The 22,171-nt window shown below is 56.9% G+C and overlaps 1 protein-coding gene across 1 annotated transcript; it reads right to left on the reverse strand.

The window, feature by feature from the left end:
* Window positions 1-4,400: 4,400 nt before the first annotated feature.
* Window positions 4,401-21,818, reverse strand: LOC128628349 (interleukin-4 receptor subunit alpha-like). Its single transcript, XM_053671730.1, is given in 10 exon segments — window positions 4,401-5,500; window positions 5,502-6,681; window positions 7,518-7,567; window positions 9,477-9,555; window positions 11,357-11,706; window positions 13,766-13,917; window positions 14,946-15,097; window positions 16,616-16,754; window positions 17,960-18,047; window positions 21,447-21,818. Coding segments are annotated over 9 exon segments (2,493 nt in total). The 5' UTR covers window positions 18,030-18,047; window positions 21,447-21,818; the 3' UTR covers window positions 4,401-5,179.
* Between the last annotated feature and the right edge of the window lie 353 nt (window positions 21,819-22,171).

The following is a 22,171-nucleotide window of genomic DNA, read 5'->3' on the forward strand; positions in this document are numbered from 1 at the left end:
CCTCTGCTCTAGCAAGTCATCCTCAGTGTTTCAGCTCAGCCACAGAGACTCAGTCCTCCATGGAAGGTAAAGAAAGTACACTCCTGGAGCCAGAGAGGGAGCTGGCTTATAAGGATAGAAGTCCCTGCCCCTGGTCCCTGATTGGCCTGTCCTTATGTTAATGAGGGCTCTGAATCCTCAATGTCATTGATCCAAAAGGCACTGTCCTGATTGGTCAGGATAGAGCTGCTCTGGTTGGTCAGAGCTATGCATTTCCAGTTGGATTGGGAAAGACTCAGTCCTATTGGTTGAAATAGGATTCCAGGGACTCTTCTGCAAGGGCTGGCTCAGAGGGCAGAAACCCTGGGCAGGCAGGCAGTTCAATGCAGGTGGCTCCCTGAAGTGCAGTTTGTGTGAGAGGCCCCTGTGTAGAAATGGATGCAAGGATCTGGTTTTTAAAAATATGAGCCCAAACTGGAGAGTATTATAAGTGAAATAAGCCAGGTGGCAAAAAAAACAACAACAACATATGATCTCATCTCTAAGAGAAACCAAGACTTCCAGCCAAGATGGAGGCATAGGTAGACACACTGTGCCTCTTCATACAACCAAAAGGAGGACAACAACAAATTTAAAAACAACCAGAACTGACAGAAGACTGAGCTCTGTGGAAGTCCGACAACCAAGGGGTTAAAGAAGAAACATTCATCCAGACCAGTAGGAAGGGTGAAGACAGGCAGCCGGGCAGAGAGGATCCGTGGCAAGGCGATGGCTGATGGAAAGGCAGTCCCCAATCTGCATGTGGATAAACCAGGAGGAACAACTAGGGAGCGAGACAGACTGTGCAACCTGGGGTCCCAGCACAGGGAAATAAAGCCTCAAACCTCTGACTAAAAACACCTGTGGGGGTTGAGGCAGTGGGCAAAACTCACAGCCTCACAGGAGAGTTCCTTGGTGAGACCCACAGAGTCCTAGAATGTACACAAGCCCACCCACCTGGGACTCATCACCAGAAGGGCCCACTTTGCTTGTGGGTAGTGGGAAGAGTGACTGAAACCCCACAAAGAGTGGAGCAAGCGACATTGTTCCCTCCCAACACAGAGAGTCACAAAGCAGTCACGTGGGTTAGCCCACCCTGATGAACACCTAAGGTTCTACCCCTCACTACATAACAGGCGACAAGAGAAAAAAAATGGCCCAAATGAAAGAACAAATCAAAGCTCCAGAAAACATACAACTAAGCAATGAAGAGATAGCCAACCTATCAGATGCACAGCTAAGAAGCCTGGTAATCAGGATGCTCACAGAATTGGTTGAATTTGGTTGCAAATTAGAGGAAAAAATGAAGGCTATGCTAAGTGAAATAAAGGAAAATGTACAGGGAACCAACAGTAATGGGAAGGAAACCAGGACTCAAATCAACAGTGTGGACCAAAAGGAAGAAACATCCAACCAGAAAAGAATAAAGAAACAAGAATTCAAAAAAAACAAGGAGAGGCTTAGGAACCTCTAGGACATCTTTAAACATTCCAACATCTGAATCATAGGGGTGCCAGAGGAAGAGCAAGAAATTGAAAACTTATTTGAACAAATAATGAGGGAGAACTTTCCCAATCTGGTGAAGGAAATAGACTTCCAGGAAGTCCAGCTCAGAGAGTCACAAAGCTTAGAGAGTCACGAAGAAGTTGGACCCAAGGAGGAACACACCAAAGCACATCATAATTACATTAGCCAAGATTATCTTTATAAGGAGAGAATCTTAAAAGCAGCAAAAGAAGACAGTTACCTACAAAGGACTGTCCATAAGACTGTCAGCTTGACTTCTCAAAAGAAACCTTGCAGGCAAGAAGGGGCTGGAGAGAAGTATTCCAAGTCATGAAAGGCAAGGACCTACATCCAAGATTGCTCTATCCAGCAAAGCTTTCATTTAGAATGGAAGGACAGATAAAGTGCTTCTCAGGTAAGGTCAAGTTACTGGAGTTCATCATCACCAAGCCCTTATTATATGAAATGTTAAAGGAACTTATTTACAAAAAAGATGATAAAAAATATGAACAGTAAAATGACAACAAACTCACAACTATCAACAACTGAACCAAAACCAAAAACAAAACAACTAGAACAGGAACAGAACCACAGAAATGGAGATCACACATGAAAGGTTAGCAACAGGGGAGTGGGAGGAGAGCGGGGGAAAAGGTACAGAGAATAAGTAACATAAATGGTTGGTAGAAAATAGACAGAGGGAGGTTGAGAATAGTATGGGAAATGTAGAAGCCAAAGAACTTATATGTATGACACATGGACATGAACTAAAGCGGGGGAATGTGGGTGGGAGAGGGTGAACAGGGCAGAGGAGAATAAAGGGGGGATGGGACAACTGGAATAGCATAATCAATAAAATATATTATAAATTTTAAAAATACTCAATTGTTTGATGATAAAAAGAGAGAGAAACCTAATGAACCAAAGAAACAAGCAAGCAAAATAGAACCAGAGGCATGGAAGCAGGGACAGACTGACAGCAGCCGGAGGTGAAAGGAGGGTGGCTAAGGGAGGGGAAAGGGAAGAATCTAGTCAGGGAACATGTACAAATGACCCATGAACATGGACAACAGGGTGAGGATTGACAGTGGGGGTGGGGGTGGGCCGGGCAGGGGAGAGCAACAAGGGAAAGTTGGGACAATTGTAATAGAATAAATATATATGAATATCTATGAGCCCAGGCAGCCACCAGGAGCCCTTCTTAGTAGGTGTCTTCTTCTTTCACAGCCCCACCAGTATTTGCAATGTTTCCTTTTCTCTGTTCGCTGTCCCTCTCCCCCACGGAACTAGAACATCCAGGAGGGAAGGGACCCTGTCTCACTCAGTCTCCTCAGCATCCAGTGCGTGGCTCTCCTGCTCTCTGCTTCCTCCTTCCCTGTGCTAAACTGCAAATGGGGGTGTGGGGAAGCAAGAACAGTGGCCTTTCTCCAGCTTTCCTGAAACTGGGAGGCTGGATTTAAATCCTGGTAAGAGATGGGGGAGGTGTCTCTAATTCTCCATTCCAGCCTCCCCACGAGCAGCTAATTCTGCACTATCAGCCTGAGTTGACAACTGGGGTCTCCTTTTCGTGTAAAATCCTGAGTAGAGAACAGCTCTGGCCTCCATTCTGTTGGACTCCTAACCCAACTGCCTCTCCACCACCTACACAAAGGTGCTTCTTCTGTTTGCTGCTTAACTTGTAAATTGGATTTTCTGAGACGAAGCTCAGGCAGAGTGGGTAAGAGCTGACACCTGACAGGTGCCATGCTGTACATGAGACGGTGCGGCTGGGAGCTGTGCAGTCGGGCCTGGATTCAACTGTGACTCCAGGCATCCCTAGCTGTGCGACCCTAAGCTAAACCTCAAGGCCTGCTTCCTCAACTGTAAAATTGGGATGATACTTGGACCTGTCTGCTAGTGCTGGCATAGTAGATATACAGCATCTAACATGTTGCTTGGCAGTAAACAGGTATGGCTGGTTCAAGCTCCGCCATTCACTGTTGATCTTAACAAGTCCCTCTTCCTCTCTAGAGCAACGTTTCCCCATCTGTAAACCATGTGTGTGGGGGGGGCTGTAGGGGGGGAGGTGGCTCTGGCAGCCAAAGGGTTAGCTTTGGGCTCAGCACAGTGCAGACATTTTTAGCAAACATCAGGCTGCATGTAAGGTAGTGAGCTCCCCGTCACCACTAGTGCATTGTGCAGAATACCAGAGCAGGAAGGAACCTCAAACGGCCAAGCCCCTCACCTTGCAAAGGTAACAAAGCAGCTACTCGGGGACATAGAAAGATCACATAGGAGGTTAAGCTTCCCTGCCCACCTCTGAAGCCCACTCTACCATGCCACCTACCTACCTAGATGTCCAGAGCAGGTCAGCTGCCGAGGCTGGGTGACAGACACTGCCTGGGCTCAGCTACAGGGCTGCCACCAACCAGCTGTGTGACCTCAGCAAAGTGGAGCAGCAGCTGCTGCAGTTACCCCTGAAAGCAGCCATCCAATGGTGATGGGAGACAGTGCACAAACACCCCAGCCCCCAGCCCCCCGCCCTTTGCAGGGACACCACAGGTGTGTGCTGTGCACAGCTTTCCAAAGCTGCCGGCAGGACGGAGCGGCGGCTGCCACACCAACACTGTCAGGTAACACACCCTTTACTGCCTCCTGCCCTTCCCTGCCTCACTGCCCCACTTCCTGGGCAGTTTCCTGGGAGCACTTCCTAAATCAACTAATTGTACTTGAACCCCCGTCTCGGGGACACCCAAGCAGAGAGAGCAAGTTATTTAACCTCTTGGGCCCGGCTCCCTGGATGGAAGGGTTCGATGAGTCGGTAGAGATGACCCACTCCCCATGGCGCCAGGCAGTGTGCTTGCTTCATCAGTGACCGGAGACACAGCACCTTTATTTATAGAAAACGCCGCCCCTCCCACCCCGCCCTCCTCAGCAAATACAAACCCAGGTCTCAACCATCTTTGAGATGCACACACACAAGCATTACTGAACCCCAGGTCTGGGCCAGCGTGCAGGATGGAGGTGCCCGATGTCAGCGTCTGGAACGCCCAGCTCAGCCAGGTCACAGGCACGAGGCTCTCCCTCTGGCCTCTGTGGCTGCCAGCAATGGTGTCCGTGGGGGCGCAGACCGGCCCCAAGGGAGCTGGGTGTGTTTATTCTGGGGATGCCACGCTTAACAGGAGCCCAGCCTTACAGCTGTGTAGGGCTCTGGCAGCAAACTCACCGCGTGGTAATCACTCCTTTTCATGGGCCTCTGTTGCCCTGACTGAGCAGCCCCCACGGTCCAGATCCTGGCTCCAGTGTCAACCTGATGAAGCTCCGTCCAATGAATGGGCACCTCTGGGCAAATAACCACCTTCCCAGGGCCTCACTCTCCCATCTGTTGCCCAGGCCTCCCAAAGCCCCCCCTGCTGGCCAGGTTACTTTCTAGGCTTGGCATCTAAGCCAGTGACATGGCAGCAGCTGGTCCCAGGACTGGGCAAGACAAGGGCCTAGGTGGACAAAACATGCCTTGCGGGGACATGATGGGGAGGGTACGCTGGAGAAGCTGTGGACCGATGAGGTGGCAAGTGGCTCCTCTGAGTCTCGGCAACCTGCCGGCCGGGCTGCCTTGCGGGAAGGCGTTCACAGGCGCAGGCGAGGGGCTCGCAGCAACCAGGGGGGGGGCCCTCGCCTAGGACGCACTCGTGCACACGGGCCCTGCAGAGGGCACGGCCGCCACTTGGAGGCTCCGGCCGGGGCTCTGAGCATTGCTGGGGCCAGGCGGGAAGGACGGGGAGGACTTGCCCTCCAGGGGAACCCCACCTGGCAGGGGGTCTGGGCCCCTCAGAGGGCTCGTTGGGGGCTCGGACCTGTCTTCACAGTGGCAGCCACAGCAGGGGCTGGACACAACATGGGCCTGGCCATGCTCCTCCTGGCTGTCACACCACTTCAGGTGGCCGCAGAGGTGGCAGGTAACGGCTGAGTAGACAATGCCACTGCCCAGGTCGTCCCCCGAGGGGGTCTGTGGTCAGCTCCAGGGAGAGCAGGGCCTTCTGCTGGTCCTCCCCCTTTGCCACTGGCTCCAGACTGGGGCTCTTGGGGCGGCTGCTTGGGAGGAGTGAGTCCTGAGAGCTGTGAGGCGGCTCCATGTCCAGGCCAAAGGTGAACAGCGGTTCGGGGGCAGGAACCCCTGGGTGGCCAGAAGTGAGGCTCTGGCAGGGCCTGTAGCACCCCTCCCCACTGCTGGCCTCAACTCCAGGTGTGCCTGGGCAGGTGGCACCGCGGCTGAGCAGGCTGGAGAAGGCCTTGTACCCAGCTGCTCCGGAAGGGCCGCAGCCCAACGACCCACCGCCCAGGGCGCTGTCCTGCTGCACCGCGCACACAAACTCCCGATAGCCACTGGGGGCGGCCGTGGCGGGGGCTGCGGCTGCCCTGTGCTGCAGGACGCTCCGGCGGAGGACCTGCTCCCAGGTTTCTGGCTCAGGCTGGAGTGCAGCGGGCAGCTCGGAGGGCTGGGGAGCAGAGAGGATGTTGGGGTCCTCTCCCCCCAGGCGTTCGGACAGCTGTGCATCTGAGGCAAGCTCTCCTGCACCTGAGGACTGGCTCAGGAAGTCGCTGAAGCTGCGGTAAGAGGGGTTGTCGGCTACGACTGCGGGTGCCTCTGGGAAAGCCAGGTGGGCGGGGCTCTGCGTCGGAGGGGCTGACTCCGGGCAGAAAGGCTCCTCGTTCTCGCTCTCCTCGCTCTCCTCGCTCGGTAACTCAGCCCAAGGTCTCTGAGCACTCCCGCCTTCTGAAAGTGGATGGAGGCAGGACTCCCCCAGGTCCTGCGGGCAAAGGCCCCCATTCTCAGCCCCGAGAAGGTCCAGGAACAGGCTCTCTGTCAGCCGGGCCGCGATGCCCTCCCTGCTGTCCTGGAAGCTGCCACTCTCAGGAGACGGGCAGAAGCTCCCTTTATCTTGCTCCACCTCCTCCTCCTCCTCACTCTCCACCGGGGCCTCTAGCAGCTCCACACACTTCACCACGCTGACGCTCTCCGGTGAGAGGATCGTCGTGCTGACCGGCCCAGGGCACCACGGTGATCTTCCAGGCCCCTGGGAAGGCCCCTTTCTGGCAGCCTTGAAGAAACTGTCATCCCTTTCTGTGTCATGCTCCAGTAAACAGGGCAGGAGCTTAGTAAGACAAGTCTTCCAGTGTCTGCAAAAGCAAAGAAAGGTGTGGTCAGGGTTCAGTGTCTCCACTTAGAAAACTCCTATTCATCCTTCAAAGCCCAGCTTAGTATCACCCTGGGCTGATGTCTGTCTATCGCAGAGATGCTTCCTGACTTTACAGTCAAGAATCCACCAGCCTGTCCTACCGCCACCCTGGGAGCTCCCTGAAGGCAGGGCCTGTGTCTTACTTTGGGGTGTCTGAAGACCAGCACACAACCTGGTACTTAGTACAAACTCATCTATAAACTAGGGAAAACACCGTGTCAGGGATGATGGCATTTAAAATACTTATTGCCACACAGCATAAGTAATGACCAGTTACAATGGCTGTAGGGTCCTAGGGCTCCTGGTGTCCTGAAGTCCCCCTCTGTGCCAGGTACAAACTCTCTAGCTACTGGATTGTGGGCAGGCCCAGGAGGCCCTCGGCAGGAGTTAAGGAGGCCAGGGTGGCGGCAGCACACTCAGGGTCTAGATAGTGGTATCTGCCAACCAGTGTGCAATGACTCGGCATTTTAACGGCTGGCACCGCTGCACTGGCAGTCCACTCTGCCTGCCTTGCTCGGGCCAGACTGTGCACTCCCAGGGGGGTTCAGCACGTGCCTGACGCACCAGGCAATGCAGGGGGCTCGGTCAACAGCCTACCTACCCAGCCACTCCTCCTCCGCTGCCCCTCGAAGGAAAAGTGCTGAGTGTGCTGAGTGCCAAGGAAGAGAAGGCAGATACGGGGGGGGGGGGGGGACCCCCCTCTCATGGTGGCGCCCACCACACCGATTCCACCCCTTCCAAATCCACACAGGCTGTGACCCAGGCTCATATACATACGGGCGCTTGGCTGGCTCCTGGCCTCCGGGTTTCTTCCCCCACAGTGACACCTGGAACAGAGACAGCCAATGAAACTCGGCAGAGAGCCCCCCAGCCCACCTGGCGTACGGCGATGCTCGGAAAGGAAGCACTGCGAGCCTCAATGCTGTGGGAAGGCTGTAAGCCTTGGCATCACACGGTCCGAGGTCAGATCAGCTCATTCAGCTCTCTGAGCCTCAGTTTCCTGAGAACTAGCGAGATGACCCTAATATTAGGTTGCTGAGGCTGATGGGAAAAATGGCCACAGTCATTTACAGCTCCTCCCACATCTTGAATCCAGCCTGGCCATGTGACTTGCTTTGACCAATAGAATGTGGTACAAGTGACACTGTGCCAACTGGACCATCCTGCCGGAGGATGGAAAACACATGGCTTAGTCACGTCCATTGGCCCAGGTAAGAGTCAGACAACTGCCAGACCTGTGAGGGAAGCCACTGGGGACGAGCCAGCCCAGAGAAGACATACCTGGCCTGGCCCAGATCCCCCAACCCAAACCCGCTGCTGAGCCAACCTGCAAAAGCAAGAGTACAGACATGGCTATGGTTTCAACTAAGGTTTGGGATAATTTGTTACACAGCAAAAGCTGACTGATACATAGTGACGCTATGCGCAGGACCCTGTAATATACACTTTACATGCATTGTCCTGGTGAAGTCCCATCAGCCCTGTTCCATAAACACTGCTATAACCCACTGTGGAGGACGGTGAAGGCTGGCATCAAAGCTAAGGTTGAGTGCTTGTCAAGGCCGCACTTGACTGCTTGTATCTGCAAGGCAGATCACGCCAGCAGTGACAACAGCAGGGACCCGCATGGGTTGAGGAGACAGTTAACCGCAAGCTTCAGCTGAATGAGACTGTAACTTTTGCAGAAGAAATATTTATCATTTAGATAGCCTGGGAACAGAGCAATTATGCCTGCAGTTTTTCCCTGTCTGCAAAACGTCCTTGAGTTTTATCCAACTAACTCTTATAAACAGAGAGCTTGTTCAGGGTCATTGTCTCTCCATCAGAGGACAATGCCCCACCTGGCCCCTGCTTTTCCTTAAAACTGTCTTTGTCTTTCTTAATTTCCCATCACACCCTGCCCCCCAGGGACCTCCTCACCACACTGGTTGAGGCAACCCACATGAGAAAACTGAAGCTCGAAGTTAAGCCGTTTGCTCAAGTCCACCCTGCAGGTAAGTGGCAGAGCCAGAGTTCAAAGCCAGCACCACCGGACTCCAGAGCCTGCCATAGGGTCCCTGGAGAACTGGGAACCCTCGAACCTTCTAGACACGACCTGTATCCCCGCCTCCCTCCTTCCTAGAGAACCCTGACATAGTTCAAGCAAACCACACAGGCCCTCCCACTGGGGAAGCTGGCCCCGCCCCCTGCCCCGCCCCCAGCCCCCCCCCCCCCCCCCCGGTGGCCACCTGGTGGGTCTCAGGCATTCCCACTCCTTACAGGGGAATGGTTTGGAAAGCAGCACGTGATGCAGTTCAGGCCAATGAGAGATGAGGAGGGGTTTGCTGCCACCTGACCCTGGCCGGAAGAGGGAGACACGGGAAGTGCGTCCTTGCCTCCCTCGCCTTTTGACCACCTGCCCTGGTAAAAGTACCTCCCCAGGAGATGACACGCAGATGACCTCAGGGGCCATCCCCTTCCCCAGGGGGGGAGGGCGGGGGAAGAACCCAGACACCAACCTGAGAGGAACCCACCGAAGGCTGAAAAAGTAGCTACGAAAGCTGCGCGGAGGGGAGGGAAGCCTCCGGGCTCCTAACGACCACACTGAGTGAGCTGCTGCATCCACCTCCCCTGAAACGCCCCTGACGGCTCAGGTGCCTTCCCAAAGCCAGTGGGTGTCTTTAACACCCCGCACGTCCTGAATCCCACTTCCTGATACAGGCAGTCCAGAGCATCCGAACCAACCCACGCTCCTACCTGAGGCTCCTGGATGACGATGGTCACGAGGGGGCTGTGGGCTGGGTTGGGGATTTGGTCCCACCATTCTCTCTTAATCCTGAGAAAGGAGAAAGAAAGGCGTTGGTCTCTCCTCCCATAAAAATGATCGCAGTCGCCGGTTCCTACCAGGGGTCAGACACGTGTTGACTGGTTTTGGATGTCTCGCCCTAATCCCGCAGAACAGGTTCTGCTGCCAACCCCACTCACAGATGAGCAGACCGAGGCCCAGAGGGGTGAAGTGCCGGCCAACAGGCAGAAGAGCCGGTTGTGCCCCCGCATTCTGCCGCCCAGAACGGGTCCTCACTCGACGTCTCCATCCTCAGTGGGAACAAGCCCCAGAGAAGTAGGAGAGACTCAAGCTGCAGAGAATTCTGGGCTTTCCCATCAAAATCCCCTCCACAGAGCAGCCGAGAGCAAGGTGCCAGGGAGCGGCAGGGGCGGCCTGAGAAGCCCAGGAAACTCAGGAGAAACAGATTCCTTCCTCTCCCTGGGTTGCCTGGAGCCACGGAGAGTCAGCTCCGAGAGGGAAGGTCCTCAGATTCCCCCTGGATGAGCCTCTGCTGACTCCACTCAGTCAACATGCCTTTACTGAGCACCTACTATGTACCACTCACCGTGCCAGGCTTCAGGGACACAACAGTGAACAAGACAGACAAAAGCCTTGCCCTCACAGAACCGACCTTCTAGAAGAGGGAGACAAACAGATACTGAATGAACACATGACACCCCACTGAGTGCCATGAATAACAACAAAGAAGGGAATAGAGAGGAATGGAGCGTGTGACCCGGGAGGGCCTCCCTGCAGAGATGGCCTCTGAGTGGCAACTGAAGGTGGATGAGGAGGGTTCGTGGCGGTGCCTGGGAAAGGGCTCTCCGGTAGGGAGCACAGAGACTGCAAAGGCTCGGAGGGAACTTGCTCGGTGCGTTCGAAGAACAGCAAGGAGACTGGAGAGTGCTGGGACACAGTGCGTGGGGCTGGGAAGGACAGGAGATGGGGAAACTGAGGCTCAGAGAAGGGGAAAGACGGCCCAACGTGGCTAAGAGGTGACGGTGACAAGACATGCAGAGGAAAACTTGCAATCCCTGCACACTTAATGTGCGCCCAGCAAAGTGCGGGCGCCCTGTGTCAACCCTCAGCCGCCACCGACCCTTGCGTGGAGGGCAGGGGCTCGTCAGTCCCACTTCAGAGACAGGAGGACTGAGGCTCTGAGCCGCCACGTTTCCTCGGGCTCAGCCTCACTGGAAACCAGGCTCCCCCCGCCCTGCAACCACCCAGATCCAAGACTCTCTTGGGGCCCTGGGGGCTGACAAAGTAGGTCCTCACAACATCCCGGCCTGCAAAGGAGGAGCCCAAGGCTGACGGTTGCACAGCTGCCGAGCACCAGGGCCGGACCTAACCCAGGTCTTCCGCTTCTGTCAGGGCAACTGTGTAGAGTTCTCGTCCTCCTGTCACGTGCCCCCCACTGTCTGTCTGGATCACACCCTGGACACGATCCACCTCCCTTTGTCAAAAGAAGTCCCTTCCCCAACCCCACCCGGTTCAGCTCAGCACCCCAGTCAGGGCCTGCCCTGGCCTCCCCACCTACATCAGCACCTGGAACGTTCCTGCCCTTCCCCTGGTTACATTTCCTTCAGCCATGGATCACCATGGAAACAGTGTGGCTACTTGTCAAGCTCACATCTGTCTCCCACAAGGAGCACAGATTCTTTGTCAGTTTTGTCTCAGCTGTTGCCTCAGTGCCTCGCACACAGCAGCTGCTCAATAAACATTTATTGTTGAGCAAAGGACTGCAAGCTGGTAAATGAGAGGGGGGACTCCTGCCCACTGTGCACCCTGAAGTGGCCGGTCCAGCACTCACTTGATGATACTGAAATAGCAGGACACGCAGATGACCAGAATGACCATGCAGGCGATGAGGACGCCAAGCGGCAGGTGCTGCTCCCAGGACGTGTAGTCTGGAAGTGGGAGGGAAGCCGTGAGCCTGCATTGTGCCCAGCGCAGCCTGGCTTCACTCCCCAGAGCTGGAGACCCAGACTCAGGAAAGGGTCCTCCCAGACCCTGCACCATCTGGCCACCCCCAAGCCCTCCCGCCTCAGCCCCTCCTCCCCTCCCCTTGTGCTTTGAGCTCTTGTCACACTGGTCCTCAATGTCCCCTGCTCCTCCAAAGCTCAGTGCCACCTCAGGATCTTGAATTTGCTGCTCTCTTTCCTGAAGCATAGAGGTCAAGGGCAGTGACTCTGGACCACCTGAGTGCAGCGCCTGACTGTCATATCCTCACTGGTGACCCAGGACATGCCCCGCACACCCTCTGCGCCTCGGTTCCTGATTGCCACAGTGGGGTGGACAGTGGGACAGTGGCACATGTCTCACAGGGTCGGGAGGGTCACGGGACTGATCACATTCCGCACCCAGAATCCACAGAACAGTGCCCGCATGTGGCCCACTGACCAGCTCATCCTCTGGCGGGAGTCGGGCTAACCCGGGCTGCGTTCCAGCCCGCCCAGTCCCTGTTCCCTCTCCCCGGAGTCTCCTTTGGGGAACCACCCCCCTCATTCTCAGCCCATCTGGCTTGGGTGGAGCTGACCACACCTGCAGGTCCAGAGATGGGCACGTGACTCATCTCTGGCCAGTCAGAGCGTGGCACCATCGCCCTCTCTCCTGCCCACAGCTGGGCCCAACGACCCAAGCCCAGGACTCCTATTAGGACTCTCTGGAAAGAAAAACTTTTCCCACTGCAGCCTTGGGACCTAGGCCTGGAGCTGCTTGTGGGCATGTTGGCCACGCAAAGGAAGAGCCTGCCTGAAAACCAAGCCAATGCAGAACAAAGCCAGGCCGAGCAATGGGTAGAGTCCTGGAAGCTGGGTCCAGCCAAGAGAGGCAAACACGTCCGTCGTTTGGACACTTCTCTCCCGTGCAGGCTGTGTCCTGAACAGGCACAGGACTCGGGGGAGGCTAATGGACAAAACTGGACCTGCCTCTTCCCTTGGCATCTGTGCCGCCCCCTCCCCCCAAGTGCTCTCTGAGCCTCACAGTGCGCAGGCCCCACTCTGCTCCTGGCCCGCAGCCTGGCCCGGGGCCGAGAAGGAACCACAGCTGAGAGATGGAAATCCACACCCACGGCCTCCCTGGCTTGGCCAGGAAGAGAAGCGGCAGCAACGGAAGCTGATGTGGGGGCGTCCTACATATGTGGCCCGCGCCCTGGTGGCCAAGGGCAGGCCGGCCAGGGCCCAGTAAGAAGGCACGGCCCAGCGCAGGCCCCCAACAAGAGGGCATTACAGCCAGGGCGCCGGAGGGCGAAGCCGATGGGGATTCCCAAGGCCTGTGGCCGCAGGCGGAAGGGAGGGGGTGTTTATGACATTCTTCCTGCCAGGCATGGGGGCTTGTCTGTCACCCACTTTGTGCTCAGTAGCCCTACAGGGCGGTAGCCTCGTCATCCCCAGGGCAGAGATGAGGAAACTGAGGCAAAAGGAGGTTAAGGGACAGGCTCAAGATCACGTAGCCGGCAAGCGGCTGGGCAGACGTCGGAGCCCAGCACTGTGGGCCGCAGGGGCCCGAGGTGTGCAGATGTCCTCCAGCGGAACGTCCAGGGGGAAAGGTGGTGGCAGGAAGTGACCTCCACCCCCTAGAGGGACCGAGCCCTCCCTGTGTGCAGCCTGCCGTCACTCACTTCACAGAGAAGTCGGCTCTGCGTGTGCAGAACGCCAACACACTCCTTTAAAAAGGGGCCGCCACTTCTGCTGCGACTGGAACGCAAGCATCGCATGCCATGGGGTGTCACGGGAAAGCACACGCAGTGAAAGCCCGGCCAGACGGCTGTAAGTTACGGCCAGACCTGTTTTCTGGGGGACGGGTCTGAGCCGCAGCCTCCCACCGTCACACCAGGGATGAGCGGCCCTGTCTGCTCAGCTGAGGCTTCCCTCACCGGTCAGGGTGGGGAGGGCGGTGATGCTGAGCGACTGTCTCACTGTGGGACTCAGTCATCTAAGTGTGTTCCTGAAACCTCAGTGTCCCTCCTGGCCCCTGGGAAACTCAGACGTGGCCCAGAGCCTTCCTTCGCAGACAGGGAGCAGGCCCAGAAATAACGTCCCTTCTCCGCGCACTGGGCAACGGGCCAGGAGGGAGGTGCTGGCCCTGCACAGAGCCCGGGCAGAAGCTGGGACTCTGGGTCCCTGGTTGCTGTCAGCTCCGCCATCCTCCGCCATCCTCTCCGTCTCCCACCCCTGGGCCTGCGTCTCCACCCACCAGAGTCCCCACAGGACCCACTCACCGACGCTGGGTCTTCTTCATCTGAAACGATGACCTGGTAGGAGAGCTCGCGGTGCAGGTAACTCTCCGAAGGGTACGGGTTGTCCCAGCACAGCTGCCACAGGCGGGGGACGACGGCTTCGACGGTGAGGTTCACAGGGGCCCTGGGCTTCACTGCGGAGAAGTGGCGTCTGGTGAGGGCCTGTCGGCCGCAGGCCCCGGCCTCTGGGGCTTTCGGTGAGCACGGCCTCCGTGCGGCACGTCTGTATGGTGCCGCGACTCTGCTCAGTGCTGCGGTGGCCGTGAACACCTTCCTCCAGTGAACGCGACTGTGCCCACTGAAGGTCCCCAAGCTCCAGCATCTCCTCTGTCATCCAGCATACTGTGGCCACATCTGTGTGCTGTTATTTACTAAGTATTTCTCTTTATCTTGATTCGTGTGTTAAAAAAATTAGTCTCTTTTTAGGCAGTCAGACCAGTATATAATGTGCATCAAAATGAACATACATACGTAAGAATTACTTTACTTTGTGGGTCTGTTCACGGGTCAATCCAGACACCTCCAACCACCAGCGGGATGAGCAGGCCCTTCAGGAACTGCTGATGGAGTGGTGGAGGCTGTGAGCTCTGTGACACCTGTCACAGATTCCTCTGCTGCTTAGTAGCTGTGTGACCTTAGGCAGATTACTTGCCTTCTCTGTTCTACAGTTTACTCAATTGCAAAATGAGGATAGTAACTGTCTTCTGAGAACTGAGGCCCAGAGAGGTAATGTGACTCGCCCAAGGTCACACAGTGATGAACAGTGCTTTGAACTCCTGAACTCCTGTCACCCCACCCCAGCGAGCTCCTGGGAAATGTCTGCAGGGACTCTGGGGGGCAGGACAAGGTCAGCCTTCTGGAGCAGCCCACAGAGGGTGGAAGGACAGTTCCCCCTTCAGTTTCTGATCTGCAGCAAGCATGTCTTCTGTCCAACAGGCCTGCTCTCCACACCCCAATCAGGGCTCTTAAACTCCGGGGCTGAAGTATCTGAGCTGAAGGGGGCCGGATGGACCGCTGAGCCCAGCCAGCCCCATTTCAAAGATGGGAGGACCAAGGCCCAGAGGAGAGCAAGAACCCAATCAAAGAAGAGGCTGCAGGGGCCTTCCCCTGCCCCGGGCCCAGCCGGCTTGGGAGCACCCGAACCCTGCCTGGCCCCACTCACCGTGCTCGCCGGGCTGGAAGGAGCCACTCCACAGCAGCTGCTTCCCAGCCCACAGGTCCAGCTGATAGGTGTCCGATTTGACCATGTCGTCCATCAGCATATCGCACAGGCACAGTGTGCTTTCTATGTTCTCAGGGATGCACGTGTGGTTTCTGCAGACATGGGGCTGTGTGAGGCAGGCACGCACACACGGGTGTCCCCAGAACATGCCTCAAGCAACCACATGCTCTTCCAGTTTCCTGGTTGTCCTGCCTCAAGGGCAAGATCAGGGGACTTGGAAGCAGAGCAGCCAGGGTGAGTGGTAGGGACAGTGGACCAGGATGGCCTTCCCTGCTGGCCACAGCCCCCACCACACACACCATGGACTCTCATATACCCCTGGCGATGACCTTGGTCCCAGGACTCAGCTCGTTGCTAGAAGCCAGTGCAAGGGAAGAAGCCGTGGTGTTAAAGAATTTGTAACAGCCTCTGTGTGTGTTCTAGCCACCTCTGGGGAGCATGGCCCCCCCAGTGTGCAGAGAACTGGGGTGCATGCCCTGTGCACCACAGTGTGACCCTAGAGTGCCTCCCCAAACAGCCAGCCCCCTGTCTCGGGGGCTGGGCCAGTGGGCGGCAAACGTTTTCTGCAAAGGGCCAGAAGGTACAAGTTTTGGGCTTTGGGAGTCGCAGCATTTCTGTCCCAACTACACAGCTGTGCTGACCCATCACAAAAGCACCCACAGACAACGCATAAGCAAATGGGCGTGGCTGCGTGCCAACAACACTACATACAAAACCAGCGGATGGACCCTCTGTGGCGCACGGGCCCTAACTTCCCATCTCTGGTCCCGCCCTCTGACCATGCTCAGAAGCACCGCCCACCCACCTTAGCAGCTGAGGAAGACCGCCTCTGTCAGTGCGTCCGCGCTCGGGGTGGCCCCGACCCTGTGCGCCCGACCATGTCCTGGGCACCGCCTGACACGGTGCCCCGTGTACACGGGTCACCCCGGTGAGCCACAGAGAATGACAGGCCCCACGGTCCACGGTGAACTCCACCACCAACACTGCACCTCGAACAGTGGTCTGGGCCAGCGGGTCTCCAAGAGCGGCGTGGGGACCCACGGGGCCAAACCACTTTCACAGTCACACTGAGTGTCATCTGCCGTTCTACTCTTTTTCCCACAAGCGTGCCGTGGGGTTTTCAGAGGCTACGTGGCATGTTATGATGTCATTGATCTGATGGCGTGTGTGCTGGTGTGATTTAACTTTTCTGTTTTAATTCCTTATCAGGTAAACATCGATAGCTATGAGCCAGCGGCCCCCAACCTTTTTGGCACCAGAGACCGGTTCACTTGCTCGCTGGCTGCTCACCTCCTGCTCTGCAGCCCGGTCCCTAACAGGCCATGGGCCGGGACCGGTCTGCAGCCCCAGGGCCTGGGGGCCCTGCCATACACTCCCTAGACAAAAGCCTCTGGGGCCCTCACTAACTTCTAGGCAAGTGAGAGTCTTGAGACCACAGGTTCGAGAACTGCTGGTGCGGCCCAGCACTCCACCCATAGCCACAGGCCACCGCCTCGGGGACAGTGCGCCCTTGCGGGGCCCAGTCAGCCCCAGGCCCTCCGGGGCACTGCCAGAACCAGGAGGACTCCCAGCGCCAGGCTTGCTGCCCGCCCACTCCCACACAGGCTTACTTAGAATTCGGGAAATCCAGCTGGTAGGTGAGGCGGAGCTCAGCGCTGCAGTTGGCGGGGCGGTCCACCCTCCACTCGCAGGTGGAGGTGCTGATGTAGTCGGAGAAGCAGGTGGGCCGACGCAGGACCTGCACACTCCCTGGGGAGACACAGGGGTGCTCTGAGCAGCCGGAACCCAACCAGCAAGAGGGACCTGCACCACCAGGACGAGGCACAAGCCAGCCCGAACAGGACCAAGGGGCCCATCACAAAGCCAGGGAACGACAGCTCCAGACCCGGTCAGGCGCCCGTCCTCACAGAGCGGGGCCAGGACCGGGGCTCCTGGAGCCTCCCAGCTGGCACTGAGGTGATTCCGAAGCTGAAGAAATGCCCTGGGGTGCAGGGTCCAGTACAGGGGACACCCCAAATGCAGCTTTCTGTTATGCAGCCACACCCCAGCTCCAGCCCCGCCACAGCTGCCACCAGTTTGCTTCTGTTCTCCAGGTAAAGGACTAGCCGTGCTAAGGAGAGTCTTATATGTCTAATAAATGTCTCTGACTCTCCTCATGAGTCCCTGCTCCCCAAAACCATACCCCTCTGCACCTCAGAAATGATGACTGTGTCCTTCCTGGTTGCTCGGCTCAGAAACCCTGGGACGCCTCTCTCTCTCACCCTGTTCCAGTCTGTCTTCAGATTTCCTCTCTGCTGGGCCGAGCCGCCCGGCAGCTGGGGTGCCTCCCCCCTGGCCCACCCTGTGCTCACAGACACAGGGGTCCCTTTTAGTGCAAAGGGCACACCGCTCCTCTGCTCACACCCTGCAAGGTCCTTCCAGACTCGGCCACCCTGGCACCTGGCACCGGGCAGCCTGCTCTGGCTCCTCCTCCCTGAGACCCTGCTCCCCAGACACCTGCACGGCCCCCTCGTCCTTCCAGCCTTTGCTTGACTGCCACTCAGGGGGGCCTTCCCGGAGCACGGGTTTTAAATTGCAGTCTTCCCTCTGTTCTACAGGGTCCAGCACAGACAACGCCCCTTTTTATTACAAAATCTTAACCATGTGATTCTGCAACGTAACAATATCACACTCAAGCACACCACGTGACATTTTAGGTGAAAAGTTCACATTAAAACTATGAGTCACTACACCCATATGATTACCCCACCCAGCCCACTGCAGCCGGCCTTACTTCTGCCAGACGCTGTGCACTGTCTTCTTCCTCCTGAGGGTCTTTAGAATGCACCTGTAATTAGGGCCACCTGTCCCTGGCTGTCTCCTCCCACTACGGTGTGATCTCCTCAAGGCCTGGGGTCTTTGTTTTGCTCACTGAGCGCTTGGCCGGAATGGGCCGATGAGAGGCGGTGACTTACCGGAGCCTGCCGCCCATGCCAGGACCAGGAAGCTCACGGGGAACGTGAGCCCAGAGCCAAGACGCCCCATTGGGAGATCCTAAGGCACCTGCTGAGAGAAAGCGACCCAGTTAGTGCCGACTCATGGTCCCCACGACCCCCGTCACCCTGAGTGCAGCCTCCAGAACTCACCTCACTCCAGACACAGCTGTGCCCGCCTGTCACTGAGTCTCTGTCAACACCCGGCCCTCCGTGTCCCCAAGACGTGTGTGGATAATCACGAAACCCAACCCAGACGCACAAGGCCCAGAGTGAGAGCCACGAGACGCCTGTCCCAAGAGACACTTGGAACATGTTGAAAAAAAAACAAAAAAACCTCCCACAGCCCGCTAAGTCTGAGCACCGCCCAAACGGGTGGAAGTTCACACTGCACATCTGCATGGAGAGGCTGACGGGCCCTGCAGTAAGGGAAGGCGTTTTCTTCGCTTGTCTCAGTGACCACCAAACTAATTTCCACACCCAACCTTCATTTCAGGGTGTGTCAAAACCCTCATTAACCCCCTGGGGGATCTGCAATTCCTTGAAACACAGCTGGAAGGCGCTGGCCTAACCGCCCGGCCTCATAGAGCAGGTTCGGTGGCTGAGGGTGCACCCAGGCAGAGAAGGGTGCACTCAAAATGAGGCGACTGTGTTAGCCCGATGGCATTAGCGGCCCCGATGCTTTACTCCTGTGTCCATGTGACCTCACAGTGTGGCCCCCCTGCCCCGGTCAGAGCGTCCTCCCTGCCCTGGGACGCTGGGCTGGCCACGAGACTCGCTTTGGCCAGCAGAGTGTCAGCAGAGTGAGGCACGTGAGGCCCCTGGCACCACGCTGCCTGGAGAACGTGCCCGGGCCAGCCTGGTGGAGGAAGGGACAGGCAGGAGCCGGCAGTCTCCTTGCACTTTAGACAACAGGCAGCTGTCCCCTGCCCTGTGAGTGGGTCACACATCAGCAGGGCTGACCTCAGATGCCTGCAGGAGCCTGTGAGACCAGCCACACCCGACACTGGCCTGCTGTCCGGCTGAGTAAGTGCCTCCGTATGTGGCCCTGAGGCTCTGCGTCCCTTTGTCATACAGCACGGGTGCTGGTTCCCGTCATCGCCCCGACCCGGAGGCCCTGTAGTTTGTATCCATGCAATCGGTGGAACCCTGTACTTCCCTCATTTTGTTCATGACATCGCACAAGACATGACCGGGGAATAAAAATGAGGAGGTGCAGACACCCAAGAAGAAAACACAACTGAACTCGCCAAATCGCAAGGCCCAGCAATAACCCCACTCACACATGAACATCCGTCCTTTCAGAAGCTGCTACGAGTACAGGGAGGGAAATACGAATTTTATTTACCAAAATAGCAGCACCCTCTACATACGACAGCTTACATTTTAAACCCGCTATATCGTTAATATCAGTTCATGCCACAAAATTTGGAACCAAAGTACTGGGCTTCACCGCGTTTACCCCTCGTGTCACTCGGCCGTACACGGTGGGGTTTCTGGGGCACCCGGGGGGGCCACCGCCACACCTCTCTGCCCGGAGCCTTCAACGTGCACACCTGCTGTGCTTTACTCGGTAGGAACCTTGAGCAAGCTGCCTAACACCTCCATGCCTAAGTTCCCGAGTCACTGGCAGGGCTGCGAGGATTAAGTGAGCTGACAGCTGTGGAGGCCTCGGGCGGCGACCTGGACACAGGCACGGCTGCAGCAAGGTCGCCACTTATCCTCACTAAGGAAAATGCTCAGGAGCGGAATCCCGTCGGGTCAGGGGCGTGCACTTCCCCCCACACTCCCTGGCATGCGACGCCTAATGCCCTCTACAAAGCAATGTCCTGGGGCACATTTCCGGTCACGCTGACAGCGCCCACCCACGCCCCCACCCGGGTCTCGGTTCTGGGGTCATGTTCAGAAAGGCCGATGCCCAACCTCCTCCTGCTGCTTGGTAGCTGCGAGCCCTTCCGACAGTTACTGGGTTCCGGACTCTGGCTGCTCCGTCTGCAACACGGGAGTGACGCCCAGATCAGGCTCCGGGTGTCCTGCCGAGGAAAGGCAGGTGTGGACCCAGAGCACCTGCACAGTGTCTGGGGCACGGAAGGGCTGAAGGCCACAGCAGGGGCCCCACGCCCCCACTGCACGCTCTCCAGGGACTTCATCCCACTGGGAGGCTCCACCCAGCCGCCCCTCCCCCCAGCCCTCCACAGCTGGGCCTGGCGCCCCTGCCACCTGCACCCCTTCACTCCCTGCTGCTCCTCAAACGCACCACCTCATTCCCACGCCCACACCTTTCCCCTCCTGTCCTTTCCACTCATATCTCCCCCCTCAGCTCCTCTCTCTCACCTATTTAGTCACAAGGAATAAATCAACCCCAACACTCTCCTGTGCAACCACAATGCAACCGTCACAATCAGGAAACCGCCATGCACGCACGACGGCCATCTGGTCCCCTCACCCTCCTCCAAGAGTCTCGGGTCCTCGGGCCTCTGCACACTGGCACTCCCTGCCCTTTGGTCCCCCGCGGCCTTTGCCCTCAGAAACCCCGTCACCCGAGTAGGAGGGTTCCCCTGCTACTCCGTCACAGCACCCTGTTTTCCTCGGGCGCATACTCATCACCATCTCTAATCTCACCACTGATGTTACGCGTGTGAATGTTTATTTCAGGACGCAGACGGCAGAGACGGAAAGCTCTGACTGCAAACGCTTTTCAGTTTCCCCAGACCAAACGTGTCGCAAAAAGACACAGCAAGCAGAAGGCTGGAAAAAGGTGGCATCTGCACCCAGCAATCTACACCTCGGACGGTTAATGGCCTTAATCGTGGCCTTTTTGTGAAGGCCTTAAAAAAATCAGTAAGACAAACATCCTTTACGGAAAAAAAGACAAAGGACATAAATGGTTCTCCGAAGAAGGATCCTGTGCTGCCCCCACGCGAGGCAGCCCTTCCCATCCTGCGGCCAGTGCACGGAGCTGGGCGTAACCTGCGCGGTCTCACTGTTCCTGCATTTGGGAGTTTGGGGCCGGCGAGGGCTAGAGCACGAGGCCCGGTGGGGGCGGGGCTTTGCGTCGCCGTGGGCGGGGCTCCGTCCGCAGCGCCTGCGCAGCACCTGGCACACGCACAGCCTGTGCTTATCAAACAGCTAGTAAATGGTTGGCGAACCTCCAACAATTACAAGTTCAATAATCTACCTCTAAACACAGGTATATACCCAACTTTTGTCTCTAATAATTGTTATGCACAGATAGTGCTAATTAAGTGCCTGGCATTGTTCTCAGAGCTTACAAGGTATTAATCAACTTGGTTCTCACAACAACTCTATGGGGGGGGGCACACTAAAGACCCCATTTTACAGGTGAGGCACAGAGAGGTTAGAGCACTTGCAGTGGTCACGGAGCTAGTGACAGCCTGAGCCAGGAAGACAGCAGAAGCGCCTGGAGTGGGAATACACCCCTGCGGGCAGACAAACACATTTAACTCACTCTTTTTATTGGGGGGGAGGTGAGTGGCGAGTCTGGTAATGTCAGAAGGCCGCAGCGGTCGGAAGTGACGGAGGAGGCTCTTCCTGAGCCAGAGGGTGTATGTAACAGGCCTCTTGTTCCTCGGCTGACTCTTGACCTGAAACCGGCTTGAAGGGCCTGGATCACAGACAGGATGCACTCAGTCCCGGGACAAGAGGCGTGTGGAGAGGAAGCCAGCGACACAGCAGGGGCTGCAGGGGCCTCCCCTGGGAGCCACTGATCCCTGAAGCTCCAGTCTTGGGCCAGCCTGGAGCCTCCTCTGGCCTCCGAGACAACTGGGCCAGTTTGGCAGGGAGCCAGGGACACACTTCTCCCTGAGGCAGCAGCTTTCCCAGAACTGCTGCCTGGCTGGGGTTCCCAGAACCGGCAGCCACGTCAGCAGCCCAACCCAGGACGGTGGGGCAGGCCAGGCCAGAGTCCCAAAATGGCCTGGGCTCAGCCTACCTACCCCGCCTCCAACCCAGTGAGTGAGGGGAGGGGTGGCAGCAGCTGACTCTGCTGCTACCAGGGGCAAGAATCAGTAACTTCAGCCCATAGAGCCCACGGACCTACTGTGTGCTCCAGGTCCTCACCCACTTGTTCATGCCCTTGTGTAGTCTTGTTGAAGGTGTTTTCTGATCACCTACTATGTGCCAGGTACTACAGATGCAAAAAAGGCCATTCATTCATTCATTCTTTTTTTCCTT

The sequence above is a fragment of the Artibeus jamaicensis genome, unplaced genomic scaffold, assembly GCF_021234435.1.
Source record: "Artibeus jamaicensis isolate MK-2021 breed Jamaican fruit bat unplaced genomic scaffold, CSHL_Jam_final contig_700, whole genome shotgun sequence".
NCBI lineage: Eukaryota > Metazoa > Chordata > Mammalia > Chiroptera > Phyllostomidae > Artibeus > Artibeus jamaicensis.